We start from the raw sequence: 27,437 nt of genomic DNA, 5'->3' as shown, positions 1-27,437 counted from the left end.
TGAAGTACCAGGAACTTTCTTACGTTGCTGGTGGGAATGCAAAATTGAATAGCTACTTCGGAAGAACGTTTTTGTACAAAACAAAACATAATCTGATCATATGATAGCAATCACTCATGTTGGTATTTATCCAGAGAAGTTCAAAACAATGTCCACACCAAAATGTGCACAGAGATGTTAATAGCAGCTTTATTCATGATTGCCAAAAACTTGGAAGCAATCAAGATGTTTCTCAGTAAGTAAATGGATAAACTGGTACATCCGTACAGTGGAATGTTACTCAGTGCTAAAAAGAACTCCGCTATCAGGCCATGAAAAGACATGGAAGAACCTTAAATGCATATTACTACGTGAAAGAAACCAATTTGACAGAAAACATGAACAGATATTTCTGCAAAGAAGACATCAAATGGCTAACAGACACATGAAAAAGTGCTCATCATCACTCAACATCAGGGAAATACAAATCAAAACCACAGCGAGATACCCCCTCACACCAGTCAGAATGGTTAAAATTAACAAGTCAGGAAACAACAGATGCTGGCGAGGATGTGGAGAAAGGGGAACCCTCCTACACTGTTGGTGGGAATGCAAGCTGGTGCAGCCACTCTGGAAAATAGTTTGGAGGTTCCTCAAAAAGTTGAAAATAGAGCTACCCAAGACCAAGCAATCGCAATACTGGGTGTTTACCCCCCAAATACAAATGCAGTGGTCTGAAGTGGCACCTGCACCCCAATGTTAGCAGCAATGACTACAATAGCCAACCTATAGGAAGACCCTAGGTGTCCATCAAAGATGAATGGGTAAAGAAGATGTGGTGTATGTGTGTATGTGTATATATACGTGTGTGTGTGTGTGTATGCAATGAAGTATTATGCAGGCATCAAAAAATGAAATCTTGCCATTTGCAATGATATGGATGGAACTAGAGGGTATTAATGCTAAGCGAAACAAGTCAGTCAGAGAAAGACAGTTATAATCTCACTGATATGTGGAATTTGAGAAACAAGCCAGAGTTTCTTAGGGGAAGAGAGGAAAAAATGAAACAGGATGAAACCAGAGATGAAGTAGGATGAAACCAGAGAGGGAGACAGACCATAAGAGACTTTTTTTTTTTGTAAGATTTTATTTATTTGACAGAGACCACAAGTAGGCGGAGAGGCAGGCAGAGAGAGAGGGGGAAGCAGGCTCCCTGCTGAGCAGAGAGCCCGATGTGGGGCTCGATCCCAGGACTCTGAGATCATGACGGGAGCCCTAAGGCAGAAGCTTAACCCACTGAGCCACCAAGGCACCCCAAGAGACTCTTAATCTCAGGAAACAAACTGAGGGTTGCTGGAGTGGAGGGGAACGGGAAGGTGCAGGGTGGCTGGGTGATGGACATTGGGGAAGGTATGTCCTCTGGTGAATATGGTGACTTGTGTAAGCACAGACCTGTACCCCTAAAACAAATAATATATGTTAGTAAATAAATAAAATCTGATCAAGGGAAAGAGAGCATGTACCAAATTATCAAAAATTACCAATCACTAATATTATAAATATTTAAATTACAGATATCTGAAATAGCAGGAAAAAGTATATTAGTATTATTTTAAATACACATTTTGAAATGGTGCTATTCAAAAGGAGTATTTTTAATTTGTCAAGAATTATAAAGCTGAGTAAGTTGTAAACTCTATGTACAAATAGTATGTACAAATTTCCAATTTGACAGATATAAAATTTACATTGAATAATTACAAAAAACCAAACCAAAACAAAAAACATGAAGCCAGTTTGTGAAGACTACATACTGCATGATCCCAACTATATGATATTCTGGAAAAGGCAGAAGTATTGGAGACAATAAAGATCAGTGGTTGTCAGGAATGACTGGTGAGAGGTGAAAAGGCAGAGTACAGAGAATTTGAGTGGAAGTACTCTTGAAGATATTATAATGATAGTTACATGTTTAAACTTTTGTCCAAGCCCATAGAATGTACAATATGGAGAATGAACCCCAAGTTAAAGTATGGAATTTGGGTGATATGATGTGTCAATGGATGTTCCTTCATGGTAAAGAAAAAAAATGTACCATGCTGGTCAATGATATTGATCAATGGGGGAGTCTCTGCATGTGTGGGGGACAAGCAATACATGGGAAGCTCTCTTCTTCCTGACGATTTTGTTATAAACCTAAAACTGCCCCCCCCCCCAAAAAAAAGTCCTAGGAAAAAATTCCAGATGATTTTTGATGTAAGTGGTTGGGGAACAATACTCTTAAGAATTGAGTTTGTATCTTGATGTATAATTATAGGTGTAGTTTTAACTTGTCTCTTATTATGTGAGTTCGAATTCTGCAGGCTGTAATAATTACTGGCCTTAGAACAGGGCCAAGCCGATTAAATTCTGTTCTTCAGATTCCTCAGATGAAACAGAGAACGCCAGTACCTTTATTATAAGGCTTTGTGGAAGTAGGACTATCCGGTGATCCAGTAACTGCACTACTAATTATTTACCCAAAGGATACAAATTTTATATTTATGACATTCAATAAGATCTTTTTAAAGTTCCAACATTTCCAATCTGTGGCAGGGACAAAGATCCTCAGAAACTTTTTGCATATTTTAATATACATAAAAAATAATAAAATAAATACTTAACTCTAAAAAAAAAACCAATAATAAGGCTTTGTGAAGGCTAAATGAAAGAATTGTAAATACCTAAAAGGGTTCTTTGCAAATGGTAAACCTCAAATATTACTGATGATGGCGATGCTTCTATTTATTTATTTATTTTTAAAATTTATTCATTTATTTATTTATTTATTTGACAGAGATCACAAGTAGGCAGAGAGGCAGGCAGAGAGAGAGAGAGGAAGAAGCAGGCTCCCCACTGAGCAGAGAGCCTGATGTGGGGCTCGATCCCAGGACCCCAAGACCAGGACCTGAGCAGAAGGCAGAGGCTTAACCCATTGAGCCTCCCAGGCACCCTGGTAGTGATGCTTTTAGTTAATCAGAAAACATCTAATCTCCACCTCATGGAACACAGGTTTTTTTTTGTTTTGTTTTGTTTTTTTTTCCATCTTGTGTGTCTGCCTTTTTGATTCATTCCGGCAAAGTTCTCTAAAGGCTGCATTTATTAGGCTCTTTACTACATGCTCAGGAATCCTGTAGGATTCATGCTATGATTTCCTATTTTCAACTTGGGTAAATACATTCCTTTATTCCAGTATCTTTGGATGTTATCCTAATTCGTGGGCAGGTTATTATAAACAAGATTTACATTGTTTTGAACTTGTTCATTTGTTTTGTATTCGTTACTTAACATTATATGCATTTCCCTAATAGATGGACCTATCTTATGGCCAGGGCCTGTATCTTTCTGCTTACTTTTACCCCTTCCAGACCTCATATTACTTCATCTATTTATTCATTGATTAGTTCTTTATTATTAGTTCCATAAATATTGATCAAATACTATAGTGTGTTTGTATAAACTTAAGTGAACGATGGATGAATCAGTTTGTTTCTTTACTACATGGTGTGTCAGTCTTCCTCAGACACAGTGTCTAAGCATTTATTTATATGTTATCTTTTAAAGAGAGCAAAAATTCTATCGACTTATAAACTGAGTGCTAACTGTACATATATATACAATTCAGCATCTCTTATGTTCTTACACAATTTTGCCTTGAGATACATGTTTGAATCTCATATTTCATGTTAGAGTTGTTTCCCAAGGAAAGGTAATTTACTTAGGTCTGATAAAGGGAAAAAATAGATGTATAGGAAACATGGAACATGATGGACACGACCTCTTTAATGTATCTTACCTAGGAGTCAGTTACAGTATTGAATTGTTGATATCTCAACACTTTAGAGGCTTTGGGTTTATTGAATGTATTTCAGTATATTTAGTAGGGTTCTGGGAATGTATAGCATGACCAGAGGAAAATCACTCTGTTAAAATGTTTGTATATTGTGCTGTTTACCAGTTTGTTTTCAGAGTACCAGAACCCTAAGTAATAGGCATTCCGCTCACATCAGATCTCTCTCCACATACCATTATCTATAGAAGTTGAATGATTAGGAGTTTTATGAAGAAATACTCTGGAATAACTTTGTAATATATATTTATATATATATATATATATATATATCGTAACTATATGACTCCAAAAGGCATACATTGAAATTTTGGTAAAAATTCATTACCGTATAGGAAGTTTGATGAACATTAAAGTGAAAAACCATATTTCTTGAAAAAAATCCCTTCAATGACATTAAAGATTAAAGTTAAACATTCATCATGAGAAATATATTAAATATCTTCAGCTACAGATGGGTTAATAATCCCTTTTCATTTTATATAACCTTTTAAAAAGGGTTATAATATTAAAAAGTTACAGCATTTGGATTAGGTGATGTTTTTTCTTGTTCCCATAATAAAAAAACTGAGAAGATTTAATATAACAGATTTAACAGAAGCATGCCCTGAAGTTATTGCCTAAGCCCTTCTGGATGCTTTGATGCAACTTGACTGCCCTCTACAGGCTACATATGAATATATTAGAACAATTTACAATGTCCTTTAAACTCATAAAAGTAGTCCTCTAATATTCCTCTAAATTACCGAAACAAAATATATTTTTTTAGGTAACAGTTAAGTGCTTATAGCATTTGTGGTTTTCGACTTTAAATTTCAGATGGCAGTGAGGTCTGAGGTGTGCTAATAAGTACTAGGGATATATTACTTGCTTGTTAGTCTAAGGCATCATAGACATATGGAAGAATCCAGTTACTTTCTTTCTCATTAGTTAGGATTCCTCTATTTACCTGTTAAGCATTGAGAAGTTGGAATTAAGAGATAAAGGAGTTAAGAGAACTGGTTTTATAGTATGGGGCACATTCCTTCTAAGGAGTCCTTTTTACTTTGAATAGGTATCATTAACATTGAAATACATGTTTTTCAGTCTCTTTGAATTATTTAATGACAAAGAGATCTGTTCCTTGATGCTATTGCTATCGAACTGCGCTCAACAACATCAAAACCCACATTTATGTTGTCAGTATTGTATTTTCTCTAAGTATTATATAGGCAGAGAGGCAGGCAGAGAGAGAGAGAGGGGGAAGAAGGCCCCTTGCTGAGCAGAGAGCCCAGTGCAGGGCTCTATCCCAGGGCCCCGGGATCATGACCTGAGCCGAAGGCAGAGGCTCAACCCACTGAGCCACCCAGGTGCCCCCAGAAATTAACTTTTTTCAAAAATTTTTTTATTTATTCATTTTGATGAAGTCCCAGAACCTAAGTCAGGTTCTGTGGGGTGAGGAGGTTCGGAGCCGATGACTAAAGAAAGAATTCTTAAGACATCGTTGGTGCAAAAGGTGATTTATTAGAGCACGGGGACAGGGCCCGTGGACAGGCGGAGATGCGGCTGCCCCGGGTTGTGAGGAGTGGTTGGTTATATACACAGGAGTTGGGTAGGTGAGGACAAAGGGGTGTTCAGAAGGGCTATTGGGGCAAAGAATACTATCAGGATATTGAAGGCTTAGTTGCTATCAAGTAAGGACAATTGGAAGTCTGGTGGAACGTTACATTCCTGCTATCAAGCATCCTTGTTAATGAGATTTAGGTTTAGAAGAAATTTAACTTTATTTACTTTTCCTTCTACTTCCACCTCCTTCGGTTTTTTATGGAGGGGAGGGTGACATTAGGCTTGAGAAACTGAGTTCTGTGTCTTTGGAAATTGATAAGGTAACTTCTTTGTTGTAATCTCAAGGACATTTGCAAACCAAGGGAGACTCCTGTTTTGCAGGATTGCGATCTCAGCAAGTTAACTATTTATCATTGTATGGCAGTCAAGGGTGCCTGAGGAATGCTACACCTATGGAGGGGAGCGGATGAAGGGGGGGGGGGTGCAAGGCACCAGCTCTTGCTTTGTCCTCAGCCAGCCTCCTGCTCCCTCATCAATTTGAGAGAGAGTGAGAGGGTTGGGGGTAAGGCCAGAGGAAGAGGGAGAAGTGGACTCCCTGCTGAGTGGGCCTCCTGGCTGGGGCTTCATCCCAGATCCTGGGATTATGACTGAGCCTAAGGCAGATGCTTAACTGACTGAGCTACCCAGGCACAACCACACCTAGATATATTCTTAAGTAGAAGCAACCTGTCTAGAAAATTTTTTGATTGCTTTGATGCTTTAGATGTCAAAGGAAAATATGTAAGACATAGGTCGTAACTGCATTTATATACTGATTTAATAACCATACACACACACACACGTATTTATCCTCATATAGACCAGTATAGTAACATTTCTAAGTGTTTTTCAAACATTTATTTTCTCCGCCTATGAAATTGACATTATGGATTATGTTAGATGAGGTTTTAGATGATGTTAGATATAAATGATGATTTAGTCATTATATTAGATGATGTTACATTGACGATTTAGTCGTTATAACCTTTCAAGTTGTGCCTACTATTCCTTTGGCAAATAGCATGTATTTGGGATGGTAAATAGATTTAAAATGTTTCTTTCTTTTCTTCCCAAGACAACCAGTAGAGTAAAGTAAATTGACCTTAAAAGAGACAGTAACCTGTAACATACAAGACATTAACCTAAAATGTACATCTGACTCAGTGGGCTTTTAGTCCTTACAGAATTCAGAATTTCTAATTCAGAATTTCTAATATTTAGCTTTAGGGTATATATGCTATATTGACTTTTTAGGAAACTATATTATTATTGCCATCATCAAACCTTAGTTAAGTGCCTATTCTGTACTAGGTCCTATCCATTGAATAGTCAGCAGATAAGTACAACCTGCATAAATGGACCAGATATATGGATAAAATAAATAGTAATATACATTAGCTGAGAAGTTCTATTTCAGGCAGTTGCTTTAGCAAATATTTTAGATATAGAGATTTGAAGTGACTTCTGAAGGAGAGGAGGTTTTTGAGCAAACTTTTCAAAGAGGGAAGACATTCTAAGCAAAGGATTTAAACTCCAAGAATGAACAGGGGACGTCATAAAACAGAGAGCCTTTAAGTGTGATACGGTCATATAGCATTGGTCATAGATCTAAGTTGTGGCTGGTGTACAAATGATCTTGCATTCTTTTACACAGGCAATGGGAAACTCCAGCTTTGGAACACAGGATAGAATCTACAATTGCTATTTGGGAACTTTAGCTGAAAAAGTGGGGTGATATGGAATAATTAGTCTGAAGGCAAAATCAATTCATCCTCTTTGACTCCTCAATACTCTTTGTCACATTTTCTTATTTTATTTTCTTCAGAGGACTTATGATTATTTGAAATGCTCACTGGACTGTATTCTCCTTAAGATCAGAGCCCTTGCTCCTTTTTAATTTTTGGTGGCCATACTGCGTATTTGTGGAGTGAAGTAATGCCTACGTGAATGAATACTTGGTAGACTGTAGTAGGCCTGGTCTAGTTACAGCATTATGAGGGAAAGAAATTCAACATTATTGCTGTGCTACATCATTCTAGAAGATACTGTACACAGATGTTGAATACTAAAATTTGATTGTTTTCTTCTTGCATATTTTTGGGAATGAAACATTTTAATTTCGTAGAATATTATTGTCACAAGAATGCCAGTTTTTGCCGATTTGCTGTTTCCCTTAGTTTCAATTTTTTTAAGTTAAAATGTTCTTTAATTGTCATGTTACCTGTTTAATGATTTTTTTTTTAAAGTTAGCATTGTTCTCTTGAGGTTTATTAGTGTGCAGAGATGTTCAGACCTACTTAATTGTTGGTGCCAATTCACTGTGCAAAGGGCTTCTTCAAAAATCAATGTTGAATATTTACCAGTAATATTATATTCCATACAACAAAAAGCAAATCAGATTTTAGGACTTACGCTGGTCTTTTCTATTTTTATTGTTGCAATGAGGCACTGTTTTAACAGATGAGGGGGAGCAAAAGCTCTGTATTCTCTGTTCGTTCCTCTAATAAACAGAGAGCATGTTCTCATTGATGTCACAGCTTCATTTTACCAGCATCTTAAGCTCTTTCCCTCCTTAGGCCTTTGTGCTTGCTTTTCCTGCTACCTGAAATGTTTATTCTCTAGCTTGTTTTGGTGGTGTGTTTTTCTCATCTTCGGGATTTGAGCTTTAGAGTCATTTTCTCTGAAAAACCTAATTCTTGACAGTCCATCTCCATAGATCCTCCATTATTTTCTGTAATACCATTTATTTTCTCAGTTTATGTTATTATATATTTTATAGATTTTAATTACTTATTTGGTTGTTTATTATATGTCTCCACTAAAATATTAACTACATGAGAGCGGAGACCTTAGAAATTAGCTCAGTTATTGCCATTAAGTGCTCTGTGAATAGTTTTTCAGTGAATTATAGTAAATTAAATCTTACTGAACCACCAAAGCTTTAAAAGATTGTGATCAGACACAATGCAGTCTTGAACAGATCCTTCCAATGATCTGTTTTTGTACTGTGGTCCGATAAAATGATGCCCTTAGGGTCTTTATGCTAAATACCCTCAGATTATAGCCCTGTTTGTATTTTATCCTTTTAAATATATATATAAATCACAGCAATATTATGTGCTCCTTGTTAATAAGAAAACAAAAAGTCTAAAATGAACAACTACACTCCTTAGCCTTCACACTCCTCTATGTGTATACTTGGCCATAGGCAATCATGTTATTCCTTTGTATTTTCTTCCTCTGGTGACTTTTTTTTCTTCATATTTCTAAATGTTATTCTTATAACAATATTTCATAAAGCAGACTTGATTTTCACGTTTCTTTCTATGATAGGTAAGTGTTTAATTCCGCTCTCCTTATTTGTATAGCTTCCTAGTTCTTTTATTATTGTAACAATAAATAGCATCCTTCTATTTCTTGTCCATTACCTATAGATCACTTCTCTTATTCCCTAACTGGTCACATGAAGATTAGTAAGCACACACTTTCTTCTCACCTCTTCCCCTCTTTGGCCTCCCAGACCCTGTTAATTATACTTTTACGGTGTCAAGGGTTGATAGCATTTACATTCCATACTGTTCAAAATAATGAACCTTTCTCATTTCCAATTAACCAAAATTATGATACATTTTTTAAAAAAGATTTTATTTATTTATTTGACAGAGACACAGTGAGGGAGGGAACCCAACCAGGGGAAGTGGGAGAGGGAGAAATAGGCTTCACGCTCAGCAAGGAGCTTGACGCAGGGCTCCGTCCCAGGATCCTGGTACCGTGACTTGAGCTGAAGGCAGATGCTTAACAACTGATGCCCCAATGTTATGATACATTTTAATTTAGATCTTAAATATTCTTTTTTTTTTTATGTATTTCCTGGACCAAATATGTCTTACATAATATGGTCTTAGTATCTTCCAACTTTTACTGATTCTTGTAATTGCTTGGAATATTCTTATCTTAAAGTCCAATTAGATTTCTGTTCTAATTTGTACTTTATAACTTCTTAGTTGGATCACAGTTTTCTTACACATCTTCTATTCTGCCTTCCTTAACCATAATTCTAGTTGCCTTTTCCCTTTCTTATAGCGTTTCTATCATACTCCCAAGTTTTCTCATTTTTCTCATTCAAAATTACCTTTCTTTTTGTTAAATCCCAAGGTAATTTCATATTCCTTACATTTCTGAGAATATGTTTATTTCAAACTTAATTGTTGGGCTTGATACAGACTTCTACATTGAAAATAACATGCTCTAAAACTCTGAAGGAATTGTTCAGTTATCTGCCAATATCCAGTGCTGGTAATTACCTGTCCAATCCCAAGCTCATTGTCATTGTTACATATTTTTTCCTCTGACATTCTTTTTATCTATAATAATCTGAAATATTACAATATGTCTGGTATTGGGTCTTTTCTTGTTTTTCTTACTTAGAATCTGGGTAATAATTGTAATTTGAAGACTTAGTCTCCTTTCATTGTATTATGTTTCCAGAAATATTTCCTCTATTCTCTCTTGTATTTCTGGGTCTTCTCTGGAAGCTGGAATTTTTGGATTATATCTGTAAGTCCGTTTCTCCCTCTTTTTTTCCAGTATATTCCACCTGTGTCTTTTTTATTCTGTAAATTTTATTTAACATTTTCTTCTAATATTGGCATTTAATTTCAACAAACATATTTTAAATTTTAAGTGCTTTTACTTTCTTTGCTGATTTTTTCTATGACGGTGTGAATTACTGTTGGAAGAAGCAGGCCGTCGTGGGCCCTGAGCATCCCTGCGTGTTCTTACTTGTTTTGCCCAGAACGCAGAGGCCTGACTGCTCTTTACCTGGGCAGTTTCTCAAGGGCGTATGTGCAATGGGCGAATGTGCCTTAAGGAATGAAGTAACGTCCCCCACTGAACAAAGCACAGGCTTGATCTCACTTATTATATAGAAACAGTAAGTCCCTCAAACTCGGTGTTCCCCTCTTGGAACCCAGTTAACTGTGTGTGCTGGCATTCATGAAGGACCCCTTGTGTCATCCGTGAGACTTGGGGGCAGGGGTAACTGATGTGAATGAACATGAGGGAATGAAGCCCTTTGTCAGCGACCCAGCAGTCTCATCTTTTCTGCCAGCTTCCATGAAACAGTCACAGGGTAGGTTGTTAGCTTCCGTGTAAGATAAAATCTCATCCTCTGCGCAGTTCTTGACAAGTTCCTCTCACTTTTTCTGAGTATATTAAAGTTTCTTTTTAATGTTTTTGAACTACTTTAACTTATGTTTCTTCTGAAGGTGGTTTTGTTTGGGATTTTCTCCTTTTTTCGTTTTTTTGTTGTTGTTGTTATTGTTGTTTGGGTTTTGTTTTGTTTTGTTTTTATTTTTTTAATTTTTATTTATTTATTTTTTTAATTTATTTTTTATTTATTTTCAGCATAACAGTATTCATTATTTTTGCATCACACCCAGTGCTCCATGCAATCTGTGCCGTTTTTAAATCATGTTGTGTTTTCTTCAATCACATAAGGTTTTTTTTTTTTTTTTTTTAAATAATCCAGTCATTTAGCTATAGAAAGACTAACATAGGAATTGTTTGGGAGTAGTGCAGGTGGTTGGATCTTCTATTCCATATAAAGAAATTTAATTATGATCTCTGAACTCCCATTTCTTATCTCCAGACTCTGCTGCCTCTTAATCCAGCATCTTTCCCAACTCTTTGCTGCACTGCAATCTCCCTTTGTGATTGTACTTTTGCCCTCAAAACTTCTCCGCTAGCTTTCTGTTTTCCAGGTATTTCTTGAAATCTCTTATCTGCTGCTGACTCTACTCCAAGTCTTTGTGTTATTATGAGGTTATACATTTTTATATCTTCCATTTTGGGCAAGGGAGGAAATAAACTCCTTTCTCAGTTATATGGAGGTAACACACTTTATAAAAACATGTTTTAATGATTACCTGTTGTCTCTTGTTTCTATAACTGTACTTAACATCCTTCTAGCAATGCCATATATCTGTTTCTACTCCCAACGCTACTGGCAATAAAGAAATAAAGATTTATAATTTGGAAAATCAATAAAATATCCAATAGAAAATTAAAATAGGAGTGAATAATGTTCATAGAGGAGGGCTTATTTGTGGCATGTGGTTTAACTACGAAGGCAATTTTTACTTATTACTTTAGTAACCTTGAATGTAAATGCACTTTTAGATAAATGAAATATATAAAGATGCCAAATAACGCGTTTACAGTTTTAAAAATGCCTATTATTTTTGTTCTCCGTTAAACTGAATTGCCCATACTCCTAAAAATTGCTTTATGTCCTTTACTAAAAATCATCTGAAGATTTAAGTTATAGGTTTAGGGGATGCCACAAACCCTGGAGTTAGAGTTGTTGATTATTTAAAGGGCCATGCCAGACTTTTGGCCCACACACTTTCCATTGCCACCATTCAACTCTGCCTGTACATAGTACAGTAGCAGTTTTAGCAATGCAAATAGATCAGTGCGGCTGGGGTGCAGTAAAGCTTTATGAAAAACTAAATATGAATCTAAATAATTTTTACATGTGATAGAATCTTTTGTTACAACTATGTGAAAACACAAGATCAGGGCTTGCAGTCTGTACAGAAAGTAGCCAGATTAGCCAATGCTGGTGTTAGAATTACCTGTTTCATTAACAGCTTTGTTAACCCTGGACTGCTGATATGTCTTAACTCTGCCCCGTTCTCCCCATCAGGCAAGCTAATGAAGAATATCAAATACTGGCTAACTCCTGGCGCTACTCGTCTGCCTTTTGCAACAAACTCTTCTTCAGTATGGTGGACTATGATGAGGGGACAGATGTTTTCCAACAGGTAAAAGAGTTATTTTATTTTGCTAATATATTTGGCCATATATATATATATATATATATATATATATCTTATTTTGCTAATATATTTACTAGGGTTGGTCATGGTAGATAACTTATTGTTGGTCAAATAAAAATACAATTCATCGAATAAGTTAATAACTACAACACATAGTTTTAATAAATTCTGTAATGTGATTAAAATAATTTTAGCCAATCTTATCTTTATCATTGCACAGTTTTTGCTGTTAGTATGGTAAACACATTCCGACTTTTCCATTATAGAGGAAATATGTTTTTTCAAGCGTATAGTGGTAGTTTACATGCATTATCCTTATTTTGACATTTAACTATACTGGGTTTAGGTGACATTTTGCATAAATTTATGGAATTTTATAGAAATTCAATGTAATGTTTACTTAACCCTCACCTCTTCCAATGTGACAGATAAGGAGAATTTTACATGTAAAGTAATAAGTATTTATTTGAAAGTATTCTCTGTTATGGACTGAATTGTGCCTCCCGAACTCATATGTTGAAGCCATAACGTAGAAGCGACTGTATTTGGAGAAAGGGCCTCTAAGGAGATAATTAAGGTTAAATGAGATCATAGAATGGGACCCTGATCCAATAGACTTAACTTAGAAGGACAAGAAGCAGAAGATAGCAGGGAAGTATGTGCACAGAGAAAAGGCCACGTAAGGACACTGCAAGAAGACGGCCATCTGCAAATTAGTAAAAGAGGTCTCATCAGAGACCAATTCTGCTGGCATCTTGATCTTGGACTTTAGCTTCCAGACTGTGAGAAAACAAATTTCTATACTTTAAGCCACCCAGTCTGTGGTATTCTGTTTTAGTAACCTGAGCAGACGAACGCATTCTCATTTACACAGTCTTCTCTGTAGAGCAAGACAATGAATTGCAGCATAAGGATGTTGGTTGTCATCGATTCTGTCATGGTCATGTCGTCATCACTGCTAACATGAAGTGCTCATGATCCAAGCACTTCGAAGTACTTAATGTATATTCTTCATTTGGTTTTACAATGATCCAATGAGAAAAATAATGTGATCTTCATTCCACACATAAGGAATTTAAAGTATGGAAAGGTTGCTTTTCTAGGTTTACAAAGTTAGTGTAATATAGGGCCAAAGTTCGAGCTCAGTGGTTTGTCTCCCAGAGCTCTAGTTCTTATGCTATTCCCCGGCAGCCACTAATATTTTTGTACTTAGCACTACATGATCAGTGCTTTTCAAATGTAAAATTTATTGTAGTACATGGCATTGATTAGTTTGATCTGTTTTATTTTTCTCACATGTGACACTCTTTGACATAATACTTTATCAGGTCATGGAAAAGCATTTAGTTCTGTAAAGGATCTAGCTTGCTAATTATAAATGGGCCATTAGTAAGTATTTTTGCTTATTTGTTTCCAGATTGATTATGCATTCATCTTTGCCAGTTTCTGGTTGAATAAGAAATTCCTTTTTTTTCCTTTTGCGTTCAATACCCTTTATTCTTGGTCTTTTCTGTTAGTATTCCTCACTTATTTCTTCCTCTGTAAATTTATTTGTCCTTTGGGATGTTTCCTTCTGTTCACCTGTTCAACAAATGTTACTGACTCTCTACTCTGTAGGATTAGTGGATTGGTGAGAAACATATATAGCTCTTCCCCATAAAGAGCTTACAGATCATGGAGCTGATAGTGATACTACCATAATAATAAAACACACAGATATATTATATATATATCTATATATATATATACACACACACACACACAGATCTTTCTTGATTTACATTGGGGTTATGTCCCGATAAAGCCATTCATTTTAAGTCGAAAATATTGTAAGTCAGAAATGCATTTAATACACCTAACTACTGAATATCATAGTTTAGCCAACCCTATCTTCAGTGTGCTCGGAACACTTGAATTGTCTACAGTTGGACAGAATTGTCCATTGTGATTTATTGAATATGGTAGTCAAAGTGAAAGATAGAATGGTTGTTGGTATATCAGTTGTTTACCCTCATGATCGCATGGTTGACTGAGAGCTGTGGTGCACTGTGCCTGGTCAGCATCATGAGAGAGCACTGTGTTGTGTATCACCACCCCACCAAAAGATAAAAAATCAAAATTTGAAGCACAATTTCTACTGAATATGTACACTTTGCAACCGTTGTAAGGTTAAAAAATCGCAAGGTAAACAGTCCTTAAGTCAGGGACCATCTGTAATTTCAAATGACTTTACAAAGGAAAATTATAGTACTATAAGAACCAAATACTAATTCATGGAATTTATACGTCTCCATGGACTCTCAGGAGAATTGACCTTAGAAATCATCAGGTGAAGTGCTATTCATTATATATTTGAATTCTCTCTGCCATATTAGGAAATAGCTGTCCAGGTCCAATTGCCTGCGAGAGCAGAGGCTTCAAGCCCAAATATCTCTCCTGGCCAAGTTTGTAAACTAAGTATTTGAGTTGAATTATGGTATTAGTTTAGTTGAATTATGGTATCTTTATATATGTACTACATTCTTAATATATTAAACACGTTGGTTCTTTACTTGCGTAATTACATATGTTCTCTCCTATTTTTATAAAACAAAGTCTTTCTGGGTCATTTTTTATAAAATAAGTCTTTAGTGGAAATACTCTGATTTCATTTTCTCCTAACTACTGTTAAAAAATAAGTTCAGCAGAACACTATGCTGTTGGTGTCATTGTTGAGTCAACAGTATGTGTGGATGAGGACTTCAGCAAACTGGAGCAAACTTGACCTCAGAGGGATACAGCTTGTTCTAGCTGTGGTTAGCAAATGCAGGCCACGTGTAGCTGGAGTTGCTTTTTTCAAGGAGAAACCCAAATATGAATTTTATATGAAATTTTTCTATTTTTAAAATGTGGGCAACTAATTCAAACTGGGTGCTGAATACTGACCATACAGGCTGCAGTATATAACCTTATAGATATATTGTTAGATATAATTATTGAATTCTTCTGTATGCTTTAGACATAAGTTTTTTTTTAAAGTTTGACAGATATGAAAGTTGACATCAAGATTGTTTTTAGTTGAAAACTTTCCTCAGGTTAATTTTGATTCAGCAGAATTCTGAATATAGAACTGTTTTGTCTTATCTAAAACCTAGCCTCTGGCTTAGCAATAAGAGTTATTTTAAAAATGCATAAAAGTTATAGCAGTTAGTGGTTTTATGGGGAATTATAATATACAAAAACAGGGAAGGTACATATTTTGCTTTATTGAGAACTAAAAGATTTTTAATGCTAGGTTTCTTTTCTTACTAACTATGGAACCACATTTTGTTGAAGAGCTCTTTCTGAATTGACATTTTAAAACATTGTGCTTTCCGAAGATAATATTAACAGGAATGCTAAAACTTACTGGGGTATTGTTGGGAAAGTAACTTCAATTATATTTGATTCCCATATTGAGGCTAAGTGAATGATAACAGACCGATCAGTTAATGATTGTGGTGTGTTAGAAGCAGGTGTGGACTAGCAATAAGATCTGTATTGTACCCTGCTTTGTGTATAGTCTTGGGGAATTTGTACATTTAATGAAGATGAAAGCTTTGAATAAGACTATTTTTTAACTCTCAGATTTTTAGATCTTAAACCTTAGGAATTTGTTCCAATGCAGAGAGTTTTTACTTGTAATATGTTATTTACATGTTGGCTCTCGCTATCTCTTGTGCACCCACCATGGAAACACACAGTAACAAAATCTGGCATTGGAAAAAGCACAGACAAGAAGGCAACTGGTGACTGTGGGTTTTGTTCTCTTTAACCAGCCTTACTAATGTACAACAAGCAAGCCCACTGTTGGTACAGCTGTATCTTTACTTTGGTATGACAGTTTTTACTTTGATTTCACTTTTCATTCTCAGTATTGTGAAATGCTGAGCTATACTGCCTGTCAGGCCAAAAATCTATTAGTGTTTTATTTCAGGCATTTTTCATAATTCCTTAGCAGTGAGAATTTAATTTATATAATTTTTATAGTTTGCCACTCAGTGCAAATTAAGGTAACATTTGTTTTAGTTATTCTTAATAGGCACCATTTATATCAAAGTAGTATTCTATTCAATACAGTCTTCAAATGGAACTACCTAAAGAAAAGAGTTGTGAGATATAATCATTGTAAGACACTTGAATTAATAGAGCAATTGAGCAGAAGGAGATTATCATTGTGGATTTCTCCTATAATCTGGTAAATTCAGGTTATTTAGAACAAAAATGCTGGTTTCTGATATAATCATCATTTTTAAGAAGACTTTAAATTTTTAATAGAGAATTTAATAATTTGTCATTAATGCTCATATGCCTTTATATTTTTCAACAAGTGCCAGTACTTTTTCTTTAATAACTGCTTAAGTGAAATAGTACAGTATATGTGAAGGTTTCGAGAACTTAGTCAAACACACAAGTTTTTTTTCAGTCAGTAGTATATTACAATGAATAAACACAATAATTAAGCTCTGGAAAGCCACTTGAATTTTCATAATAAATTCTATCTTTTTAAAATTCATGCAGAAAAAACCATAAAATGTTAGATTAATGAGATATAAACATTGCTGCAATATTACATTTAGTATTTTTTATCTTACGTTTTACAGCTCAACATGAATTCTGCTCCTACATTCATGCATTTTCCTCCAAAAGGCAGACCAAAAAGAGCTGATACTTTTGACCTTCAAAGAATTGGATTTGCTGCTGAACAACTAGCAAAGTGGATTGCTGACAGAACGGATGTTCATGTATGTTTTTATTCCCTACAGTTTTAATAATAGACTAATTAGTTTGGTTTGTTACAGCACTATAGTAAGGCCAAAGGATTCTTAAAACCACTCTATAGAATATTTTTCCTTGTTTAGAGAAAACCGTGTGGTAGCATAAGCTGAATTTTGACTGAATTAGGTGAATTTAAATGGTTTTTAGAATAATGGTATATTGGTATTTTAAGAACCATTAAAAAGCACACAAGTTGGCAAAAAGTAATTTCAGAGACTAAAATATATATGGAATATTATTCAGAGGTATTAGTAAAGAAATTCTAATTAAAAAGTGTACTTTTTATTTAGCTTTTGGGCAAATACAAATGATATACTACTTTTCATGAACCATGTGAGAAAATATGTATACTGTTCTTTGAACTATGGAATAACTTAATTCTAAGTGTGTGTAATGTCTTTATTTTATGTAATTTAACTAATTCTACTTCTAGAAATATAACCTAAGGATATAATTAGGGATGATTCAAATACTTAGCCATAGAAATATTTTTTAAATAACATTCATTGTAAATGGAAAACAATTGGAAGTAAGTGAAATGTCTAAATATAGGAGACTACTTAAATGTACTATATAGTATGGCCAAAAATGGTCTGCGGTATATTTGACATAGAAAGCAGCTCAAGGTTAGAAAAATAGCCTTTATAGTATGATCTAGAATTTTGTTGTAAAGCATAAATATAATGTAGATATGTAGAGAGTTTATTCAGGAAGTAAACAAACAAAAATCTTGATGGTAGTTAATGTCTATGCGGGTGGGCTTAAGGCTGTTTTATTCCTTCATCTCACCAGAATTTTCTATAGTGAACAATTATAACCAGTAATTTTAAAGCACATTTGTTCTAGAATATGCAGTTTTTACCATAAGGTGTAAACATATTTATTCTTAGTCAAGATGGGTGTTTGACATCATTGTTAACTCTGTCATCTTTTTTCTGTAATCATTTGCAAATATTCAGTTCTGCAGTGATAACAGTTCATACAAGATACTAAGTGTAACACTGAAAAACTACTATTAATTCTTTATAAGAGTTACTGAATTTTTATCAGATATGATTCTAATCTATTGATCATATCTACACTTTAAATTATATGATAAATATACTTTTGTTAAGAAATATTTGGAAATAATTTCAACCTTTAAAAAGTTTCACACGTGAAAATAATGCAAATAGTACCAATGTGTACCTTTATCAAATTCCCCCATATACTTTTTACCCCTTTTGCTTTACCACTTTATTTCCCCCCACTCCTATTGCCCTATATACATACTTCATAGACGCACATATATTTCTTTTCAGAAGGTGAACTGCATTTCCTGAGACATACATAAGAACAGTACAGATATCACCTTCACAGATTTACACTGATGTAATATTTTTATTTGAGCTACTATCCATATTCTATTTTGTCAGTTGACCTAAAAATACCCTTTAATAGCATTTTCATGCCTCCAGTACAAGATCCGTTCTAGAGTTCGTCATTGGATTTAGTCATCAGGGTTTTTTTAGCATCTTTTAATCTGGAATATTCCATAGCCCATCTTTGTCTTTTAAACGCACTGACATCTTGAAAACTTTTTCACTTTTTAAATAGAATGATCCTCATTTTATTTGCCTGGTATTTATTTTTTTCTGATTTTTTTTTTTCTGATTAGATTCTATTTACACATTCTTAACCATAGTACTACATAGGTCATGTTTTGGTCATGATATCTGTCTTGACTCTCATTGATGATCTTTAATTTCGATTATCTGGTCAGAGTGTTTTCCATTTCTCTGCTGTATAATTACTGACCCTCCTTGTAATTAGTAAGCTGTCTGTGTGGAAACACCTGAAGATCAGAGAAATAGCATACTCCTCATCAAAATTTTTACTTAGATCTAACATCCATTGGTGATTTTTCTTTGATCCAGATTTTACCTAATTTTACTGGTTGCAAAATGATGATGTTCCACTTCTCCTCCCTCCATATTTCTACTTAGCCTTCAGCATTTTACTGTGAGCGAGAATTCTCCTCTCCTACCTATCAGTCATTGGTAGGGGCTCATGAGTTGCATTTTTTTCTCCAGTGGTTAGTAAGTTACTACTATACTTTAAATATTTTGGTACTAAAATTGTTCTAGATTTGACTAGCAGAATCTTCTTTATGCTGGCTCTTGTGTCGGTGTGACATCTGTCATTTTCTTTTTTTTTTTTTTTAAAGATTTTATTTATTTGACAGAGTGAGAAATTGCAAGGCAGAGAGGCAGATGCAGGCTCCCAACTGAGCAGAGAGCCCGATGCGGGGCTCGATTCTAGGACCCTGAGGCCATGACCTGAGCCGAAGGCAGCGGCTTAACCCTATGAGCCACCCAGGTGCCCCGCTCTCTGTTATTTTCTTTTGAGCATTTTCTTACTTTCCTGACATAAGATATTTCAGGCTTACCTACCTAATCTGCCCTGTGTAGCACTCAATTATACATCTCTTCTCAGAGCCTTGGTTAATTTTAGTAAGAAATATTATTAGAGCCAAGATCTGTATATACTTTGAAATCATGATTTCATAACAATGCCATCTATTTTTTAAAAACAGCTTTTATGTTTTAGTGGACACCATCAAGAAAATGAAAAGACAACCCACAGAAGGGGAAAAAATAGTTACAAATCATTTTTTGACAAAGGACTTATATCTAGTATGTATATAGGAATTTTACAACTCAATAATAGACAATGCAATTAAAAAATAATCTGAATAGACATTTGTATAAGGAAAATATACAAGTGGTTAATAAGTAAATGAAAAGATGCTCAGCATCATTAGTCATTAGGAACATGCAAATAAAACCTACAGTGAGTTAGTATCTCATACCCATTTAGGTTGGCTGGAATCAGTAGATGAGAGACAGTATTGGCAAGGAAGTGGAGAAATCCGAATTCTCATACACTACCAGTGGGAATGTTAAATGGTACAGCCACTTTGAAAAACAGTTGGGCAATTACTCAAACCAGGAAACATAGCATTACTATATAACCCAGCAATTCTACTCTTAGGTATATACCCAGGATAAATGAGAATGTGTACCCACACAAATTCTTGTACCAGAATGGTTATAGCAGCATTATTTGTAATAGCCACAAGGTGGAAACAACCCAAATGCCTATCAACTGATAATTGGTATCAAATTGTGGTATTTCTGTACAAAGGAATGTTCAGCCATAAAAAGGAATGAAGTACTGAAACATGCTATAAGAAGAACGTTGAAAACATCATGTTAAGCGGAAGAAGCCAGTTACAGAAGACCATGTATTATATGAAAAGTTTAGTAAAAGAGTAATCTGTATAGACAAGAGTAGATTCATGGCCTTTTAGTGTTGTAGGGTGAGGGGTATACCAGGGGGATTGCTGAAGGGTTTTCTTTTGATGTGATTGGAATGTTCTGATGCTGACTTTGGTGACGGTTACACAACCCCCTGAATATACTAAAACTATTGAATTGTACACCAAGTGAATTGTATGGTATATGTATTATATGTTGGTAAAGATGTTAAAAAATGTTAAAGATGTTAAAATGTCCCAATTTGGAATAATAAATAAATTACACTCCCATTTCCTCCCCCTGTACTAGATGATCCCATGTTTCATAGGTGAAACACAGAAGTTGTGGGTTAAATATAGAGAATGTGTGTGTATATTAACTGGTTAAATATAGGTCATGTGTGTGTATATTAACTGGTTACCTAAAGCAGGTCTTTTTACATAGCCAAAATGTTGGAAGCCATATGTTTTTGATTTGTAAAGAATAAAAGGAGTCAGTTCCACAAATGAAAAGTAGAGTATCACCTTTCTGAGGTTTTGGAATTGAAAATTGGAAGGACTAGGATATGGTCAAGAGAAAAAACAGTTTACTTCATTCAGCTCTAAAAATTTTCATTGCATGATTGCAGATTCGAGTCTTCAGACCACCCAACTATTCTGGCACCATAGCTTTGGCCCTGTTAGTGTCACTCGTTGGCGGTTTGCTCTATCTAAGAAGGAACAACTTGGAATTCATCTATAACAAGACTGGTTGGGCCATGGTATCTCTGGTATGTTATTACAGTATATTTTTCTCCTTGTTTCTTTGTAAATAGTGTAAGTTGTATGGTTGCTGATTTTCAACAAAGGTGTCAGAGTAATTCAGTGAGAACAGTCTTCAGCAAATTGTGCTGGAACAGTCAAATATCCTCATGTAAATAATGAACCAAAACCCTTAGCCCACACCACATATAAAAGTTATTCAGAATGGATTATGGTTCCATGTGTAAGACTAAAATTATAAATCTTCCAGAAGAATACAAAATCTGTATAACACAAATAGCATAAATCATGGAAGAAAAAAATAAATAAATTGGACTTAAGATAAAAATATTTGTTCTTCAGAAGAATCCATAGACTCAGAGAAAATATTTGAAAAATACATGCTTATGGGGCATATATCTAGAATATGTGAAGAATTATTGCTACCAAGAAGATAGAAATCATGGTTTTAAAAAAACAGACAATGTATTTATAGGTAAGATGGCATATGTACATACTAGCCTTTCTCTCCTGCTAATAGAACTATAAACCTAGAGTCAGTGCAAAGCTGCTCAGGTATTTGGTGTTTCTAAAAAGTAAAGGTCAGCCAGCAGATCAGGTAAGAAAACCCACTTTCAAGATGACATTTAATTAGCAGATAAAAAATAATCAATCTTCTACATCTCCTATTTTGGTTTTCTTTGACTTGAGTTTGGGCAATTTGGAGCAGACAGAGAGGTATCTAGGAGATACCTCTAGTTCAGGCTCAAGGACAGTAGAAGAGATTCTTGTGTTTTTTGTTTTTGTTTTCTATTTTCTTGTACCTCAATTCCTCAGGCAATCCCATGGTAGAACAGTAGAGACCATGAAAGCAGTTGGCAGTGGAAACTGTAGGGGCCAAACTCTTAAAGCGGAACCTTCCTCACCATGACAAAATTAGCAAAACTATTCACCAAAAGAATTAAAAAGTCAATTTTACTGTTTAATAATTCAGAAAATGGGCAAAAGATTTGATGTGATGCTTGACCAAAGAGCATAGACAAAGGGCAAAAAGGCACACGCAAAATCTATGGTAGTGAACTCAGATCTTCTGACTTAGATGTTCTTGTGGTCCAGTAAAAGTTTCTCTTCTGTATACTGGCATATATCCTGTGAGCCACCTAAGGCAAAGTGACAGGGTCCTGTTAAAGAAAATACTGTACTCAGGAGCCTCCATTTTATGGTTGGTAATTTATTGATTGATTGACTGCAGTACTTGTAGGCAAAAATCCATGTTCTGCACCTGGGGATAAAAAAAATAGAGAAAGGGGTTATGGTCTTCCACTGCTGGCTTTCAAATAGCTATTCTGATCCCTCTTCAGTTTGAGACACTGGATAGACGTTAAGAGCTTGAAGGATATGAAAGGCCCTTGTGGGGTCTTCTGTGGAGAGCAGGATATCAATGTTGTAAAATAAGGGTGTACAACTGAAAAAAAGGAGAAGGTGGCCTGGTTAATCATGTAACACAAATAAGTACCCTTTCGGAGAGCTGCTGAATTGAGAACCCACACTGCTGAGTAAAACAATGTATAAATCTAGATACGCAGGCTTTTTGTTTGTTTGTTTCTTTGCTATCTATAAAGAAATGAATCCCCACCCCATCCCAACTTTACTGAGGAATAACTGACATACAACATTGTGTGAAAGTTGAGGGTATACAGTGTGATGATTTGATACCTGTATATACTGCAAAATGATTACCATCATAAGGATAGTTAATACCTTTATCACCTCATATAAATTACCTGTGTGTGTGTGTGTGTGTGTGAACATTTAAGATTTACTCTCTTAGAAATTTCCAAGTATATAATATAGTACTTTTAACTCTAGTCACACTGCTATAAACAATAACCCTAGAACTTACACATTTTAAAAATGGAAATTGTACCCTTTGACCAATATCTCCTTGTTTTCCCCACCTTATAGCCACCGGAAATCACCATTCTATTCTCCCTTTAAGATTCTGCATATAAAGGAGATCATAAAGTATTAGCCTTTCTTTGTCTAACTTATTTTACTTGGCGTTATGCTATCTGGGTCCATCCTTGTTGTTGCAAATGGCATGTTTTTTTTTTGAATGGCTGAAATATGTGTATGTGTGTATATATGTATCATACACAATGGAGATACATATATATGTACACACACACACACACATATCCATCTGCCAATGAACACTTAAGTGGTTTCTATGAATAATGATGCAATGAATATGGAGGTACAGATCTCTCTTTAGGACAGAAATATGATGGCTTTCAGATCCATACCCAGAAGTGGGATTGCTGGATCATAAGCTCATTATATTTTTAATTTTTTAAGGAAAATCCATGCTGTTTTCCATAGGGGCTATGCCTTTTACCCTCTCCCCAACAGTGCATAAGTATTCCTTTTTCTATATCCTTGCCAACAACTGTAACCTTATCTTTTTGATAATAATCATTCTAATAGATATTAGGTGTTACTTCATTGTGATTTTGATTTCCAATTCCTTGATGACTGGTAATTTTTGACCATTTTTTCATGTTCCTGTTGGTTATTTTTAGGTCTTTTTTGGGAAAATGCCCATACAGGTTTTGTGCCCACTTTTTAATTGGATTTTTTTTTCTTGAGTTCTGTGAGTTTCTTACACATTTGGACTGCTTTTCCAACATACGATTTACAGATTATTTTCTCTTATTCTGTAAGTTACCTTTGTATTTTGCTGATGGTTACCATTAGCAAAAGCTTTATAGTGTGATATAGTCCCATTTGTTTACTTTTGCTTTTGGTGTCATATTCAAAATATTGTCAAGACCAAGGTCAATGAGCTTTTTTCATATGTTTACACCTTTAATCCATTTTGAATTAACTTTTGTGATTGTCATAAGATACGTGTTCATTTTCATTCTCTTGCATCTGAAGATGTACTTTTCTCAGCACTTTTTATCAAAGAGACTATGCTTTCCTCATAGAGTATTGTTTATTCCCTTGTCAAATACTTGTTGTTTTGCCATTTTGGAATTTATTATTATTTTTTTAATTTTGTTCAGTTAGCCAGCATGTAGTAATAACATCGTTAGTTTTTGATGTCGTGTTCAAGCATTCCTTAGTTGCATATAACACCCAGTGGTCATTGCCACACAAGCTCTTCATAATACCCAACACCCAGTTACCCCATGCCCCTACTCCCTCCCTTCTGTAACCCTCAAGTTTTTTTTCCTGGAGTGCAGAGTCTCTCATGGTTGGTCTCCCTCTCTGATGTCTTACTGTTCAGTTTTCCCTCCCTTCCCCTGTGGTCCTTCCTCCCTGCTCTTCCTTATGTTCCACAAATAAGCGAAACCATATGATAATTGTGTTTCTCTGCTTGACTTATTTCACTTAGCGTACTCCCTTCCAGTTCCATCCATGTCGAGCAAATGATGGGTATTCGTCCTTCCTAATAGTTGAGTAGCATTCCATTGTACAATACATTCCATTGTATCCATTCATCTCTTGAAAGGCATCTTGGGCTCCTTCCATAGTTTGGCTATTGTGGACATTGCCGCTGTGAACACTGGGGTGCACGTGCCCCTTTGTTTCACTACAACTGTATCTTTGGGGTACTGGTAAATACCAAAGATACAGATGTAGTGTCAAATACTTGTTGACAGTACTTGTGTGAGTTTATTTCTGGGCTTGCAATTCTATTGCATTGGTCTATTTCTGACAGTACCATTGTTTTGATTACTTTGTAATATACTTTGAATTCAGGGAATTTTGTGCTTCCAGGTTTGTTCTTCTTTCTCAGTATTGTGTTGGATATTTGGCATCTTTTTATTGTTCTATACATATTCTGGGATTTTTTTTCTATGTGAAAATGTCACTGGAATTTTGATAGTGATTGCATTGATTTTAGGTAGGGTGGACATATTAACAATATTAATTCTTCTGCTCTGTGAACACAGGATATTTTTCAATTTTTTTCCTTTCTTTCATGATTATCTTTCATGTCCCTGGTTAAATTTCTTCCTATGAATTTTATTGGTTTTGATGCTACTGTAAATGGGACTTGTTTTCCTTTTTAAAAACTTTTTTATTAACATATAATGTATTATTGCCCCAGGGGTACAGGTCTGTGAATCATCAGGCTTATACACTTGACAGCACTCACCGTAGCACATACCCTTCCCAATGTCCATAACCCAGCCACATAAATGGAACTTTAAAAAAAAAAGTTTCTTTTCAGATGTTTTGTTGTTAGTCTATAGCAACATAACTGATTTCTATATATTGGTTTTGTATCCTGAAACTTTATTGCAATTGGTTATTAATTCTAATAGGTTTTTGGTGGAGTCTAGGAATTTCTGTATATAAGATCATATCATCTACAAACAATTTTAATTTCCTCTTTCTGATTTGGATGCCTATTATTTCTTTTTCTTGGCCATTTGGTCTGGGCTTCCACTGGTCCAGGACTTCCACTATGATCCTGAACAGGAATGATGATAGTGGGCACTCTTGTGTTGTTCCTGATGTTAGAGACTTTCCAGCCTATCATTATTGAGTATGATGTTAGCTGTGGGGTCAACAAATAGGGATTTTACTATGTTGAGCTACATTTCTTCTGTATCTAATTTATTGAGAGTTTTTCTCATGAAGGATGTTGAGTTTTATGAAATACTTTTTCTGTATCTATAGAGATGATCATATGGCTGATTTAATCTTTCTTCCTATTAATGTAGTATATCACCTCTCTTATCCTTATTGAACCCTCCTTGCATACAAGAATAAATCCCTCTTAATTGTGGTGTATAATCTTTTGAATATACTGTTGAATTTTGTTGAGAATCTTTGCATGTGTATTCATCAAGGATATTTATTTGTAGTTTTCTTCTAGTGTCTTTATCAGGCTTTGGTATCAAGGTAATTCTTGCGTCATAAAGTGAATTTAGAACAATGAATTCTGGAACACTGAAAAGAAATAAAGTGAAAACAAAGTGAGTTTGGGAAAATTTGAGAAGGATTGTTACTCTTGAAATTTTTGGTAGACTTCACTAGGGAAACTGTCTGATACTGGGCTTTTCTTTGTTGGGAAGTTTTTAAATCCTGATTCAATCTTCTTACTTGCTACTGGTCTCCAATTTTCTGTTTCTTCATTATTCATTCTTAATAGGATTGTGTTTCTGGGAACTTCTCTATTTCTTTTAGGTCATAAATTTCTCAGGGTATGTTTGTTCATAGTAGTCTCTTCTAATCCTTTGTATTCTTGTGGTATGAGTTGAAATGTCTTCTTTGCTTCTGATTTTATTCATTTCAGTTTTTTCTTCATTTAGATAATGGTTAGTCAGTTTTATCATTTTAAAAACCCAGTTCTTTGTTTTATCATTTCTGTAGTTTTTCCAGTTTTTATTTCTGCTCTAATCTATTTCCTTATTTTTGCTCACTTTTGGCTAAGTTTGTTCTTTTTTTCCTACTTCCCTGAGATAGAAAATTAGGTTATTTCAGATAATCTTTTTTCTTAATATAGGCATTTATTACTGAAAAGTTCCCTGTTAGAACTATTTTTGTACCATCTGGTAAGTTTTAGTATATTGTTTCCAATTCCTTTTGTTTCACACTATTTTATCTATTAGTTGTTTGGGAGTGTGTTCTATAGCATATTTGTGAGCTTCTAGTTTTGTACCATTATATTTGAAGAACTACTTGGTACAATTTCCATCATAAGTTAGCTAAGAACGTTTTTTGTGACCTAACATATGGTTTGTCCCCTAGAACGTTCATTGTACACTTAAGTGTATTTATTCTGCTGCTGTTGAATGGATTGTTCATTTTATGTCTGTTAGGTCTATTGGACTAAAGTATAATCTAAGCCCATGTTTTCTTATTGATTGGATGAGTTATCTCCTGTTGAAACTGCGGTATTAGAATCCTTGACTACTGTACGGCTGTTTTTTTTCTACCTTCAAATATGTTACTGTTGGTTTAATATATTTAGGTGCTGTGATACGGTCATATATACTTATAGCTATTTTTTGGATGAATTGACTCATTTTTCATTATATATTGACCCTATTTATCTCTTGTGACCATTTTTCACTTCAATTCTATTTTTTTCTGATGCATGTATAGCTACCCTATTCTTTTGGCTTCCATTTCCATGGAATCCGTATCCTCTCTTTGAATGTATTTTTCTCCTTGAAGCTGAATGGAATGTCTAGGGGGCACCGTATAATTGGGTCTTCTTTTTTTGTCCATTTATCCACTCTATATCTTTTGAATGAATAATTTAATCCATTTTCATTTAAGTCAT

General features: G+C 34.8%; 1 protein-coding gene and 1 long non-coding RNA gene across 4 annotated transcripts in view; one reads left to right on the top strand and one right to left on the bottom strand.

Moving 5' to 3' along the window:
* Nucleotides 1-27,437, top strand: part of TUSC3 (tumor suppressor candidate 3) — a 158,587-nt gene that overhangs the window by 22,072 nt on the left and 109,078 nt on the right. For all 3 annotated transcript variants that reach the window (XR_014306765.1, XM_082715630.1, XM_082715629.1), the window contains exons 2-4: nucleotides 12,162-12,279; nucleotides 16,917-17,057; nucleotides 21,019-21,159. Coding sequence is in view for 2 of the 3 variants with exons in the window: in XM_082715630.1 (XP_082571756.1) it covers nucleotides 12,162-12,279; nucleotides 16,917-17,057; nucleotides 21,019-21,159 (400 nt within the window). In the remaining variant the exon portion in view is untranslated. The remainder of the gene's footprint in view (nucleotides 1-12,161; nucleotides 12,280-16,916; nucleotides 17,058-21,018; nucleotides 21,160-27,437) is intronic.
* LOC309855382 overlaps nucleotides 22,092-27,437 on the bottom strand; it is a 276,759-nt gene continuing 271,413 nt past the window's right edge. The window contains exon 6 of the long non-coding RNA XR_014306767.1: nucleotides 22,092-22,412. This is a non-coding gene — a long non-coding RNA (uncharacterized lncRNA). The remainder of the gene's footprint in view (nucleotides 22,413-27,437) is intronic.

The sequence above is a fragment of the Mustela nivalis genome (genome assembly GCF_964662115.1).
Source record: "Mustela nivalis genome assembly, chromosome: 20".
Taxonomy (NCBI): Eukaryota; Metazoa; Chordata; class Mammalia; order Carnivora; family Mustelidae; genus Mustela; species Mustela nivalis.
The sequence above is the reverse complement of the archived record's forward strand: the minus strand, read 5'-3'. Positions and strand labels throughout refer to the sequence as shown.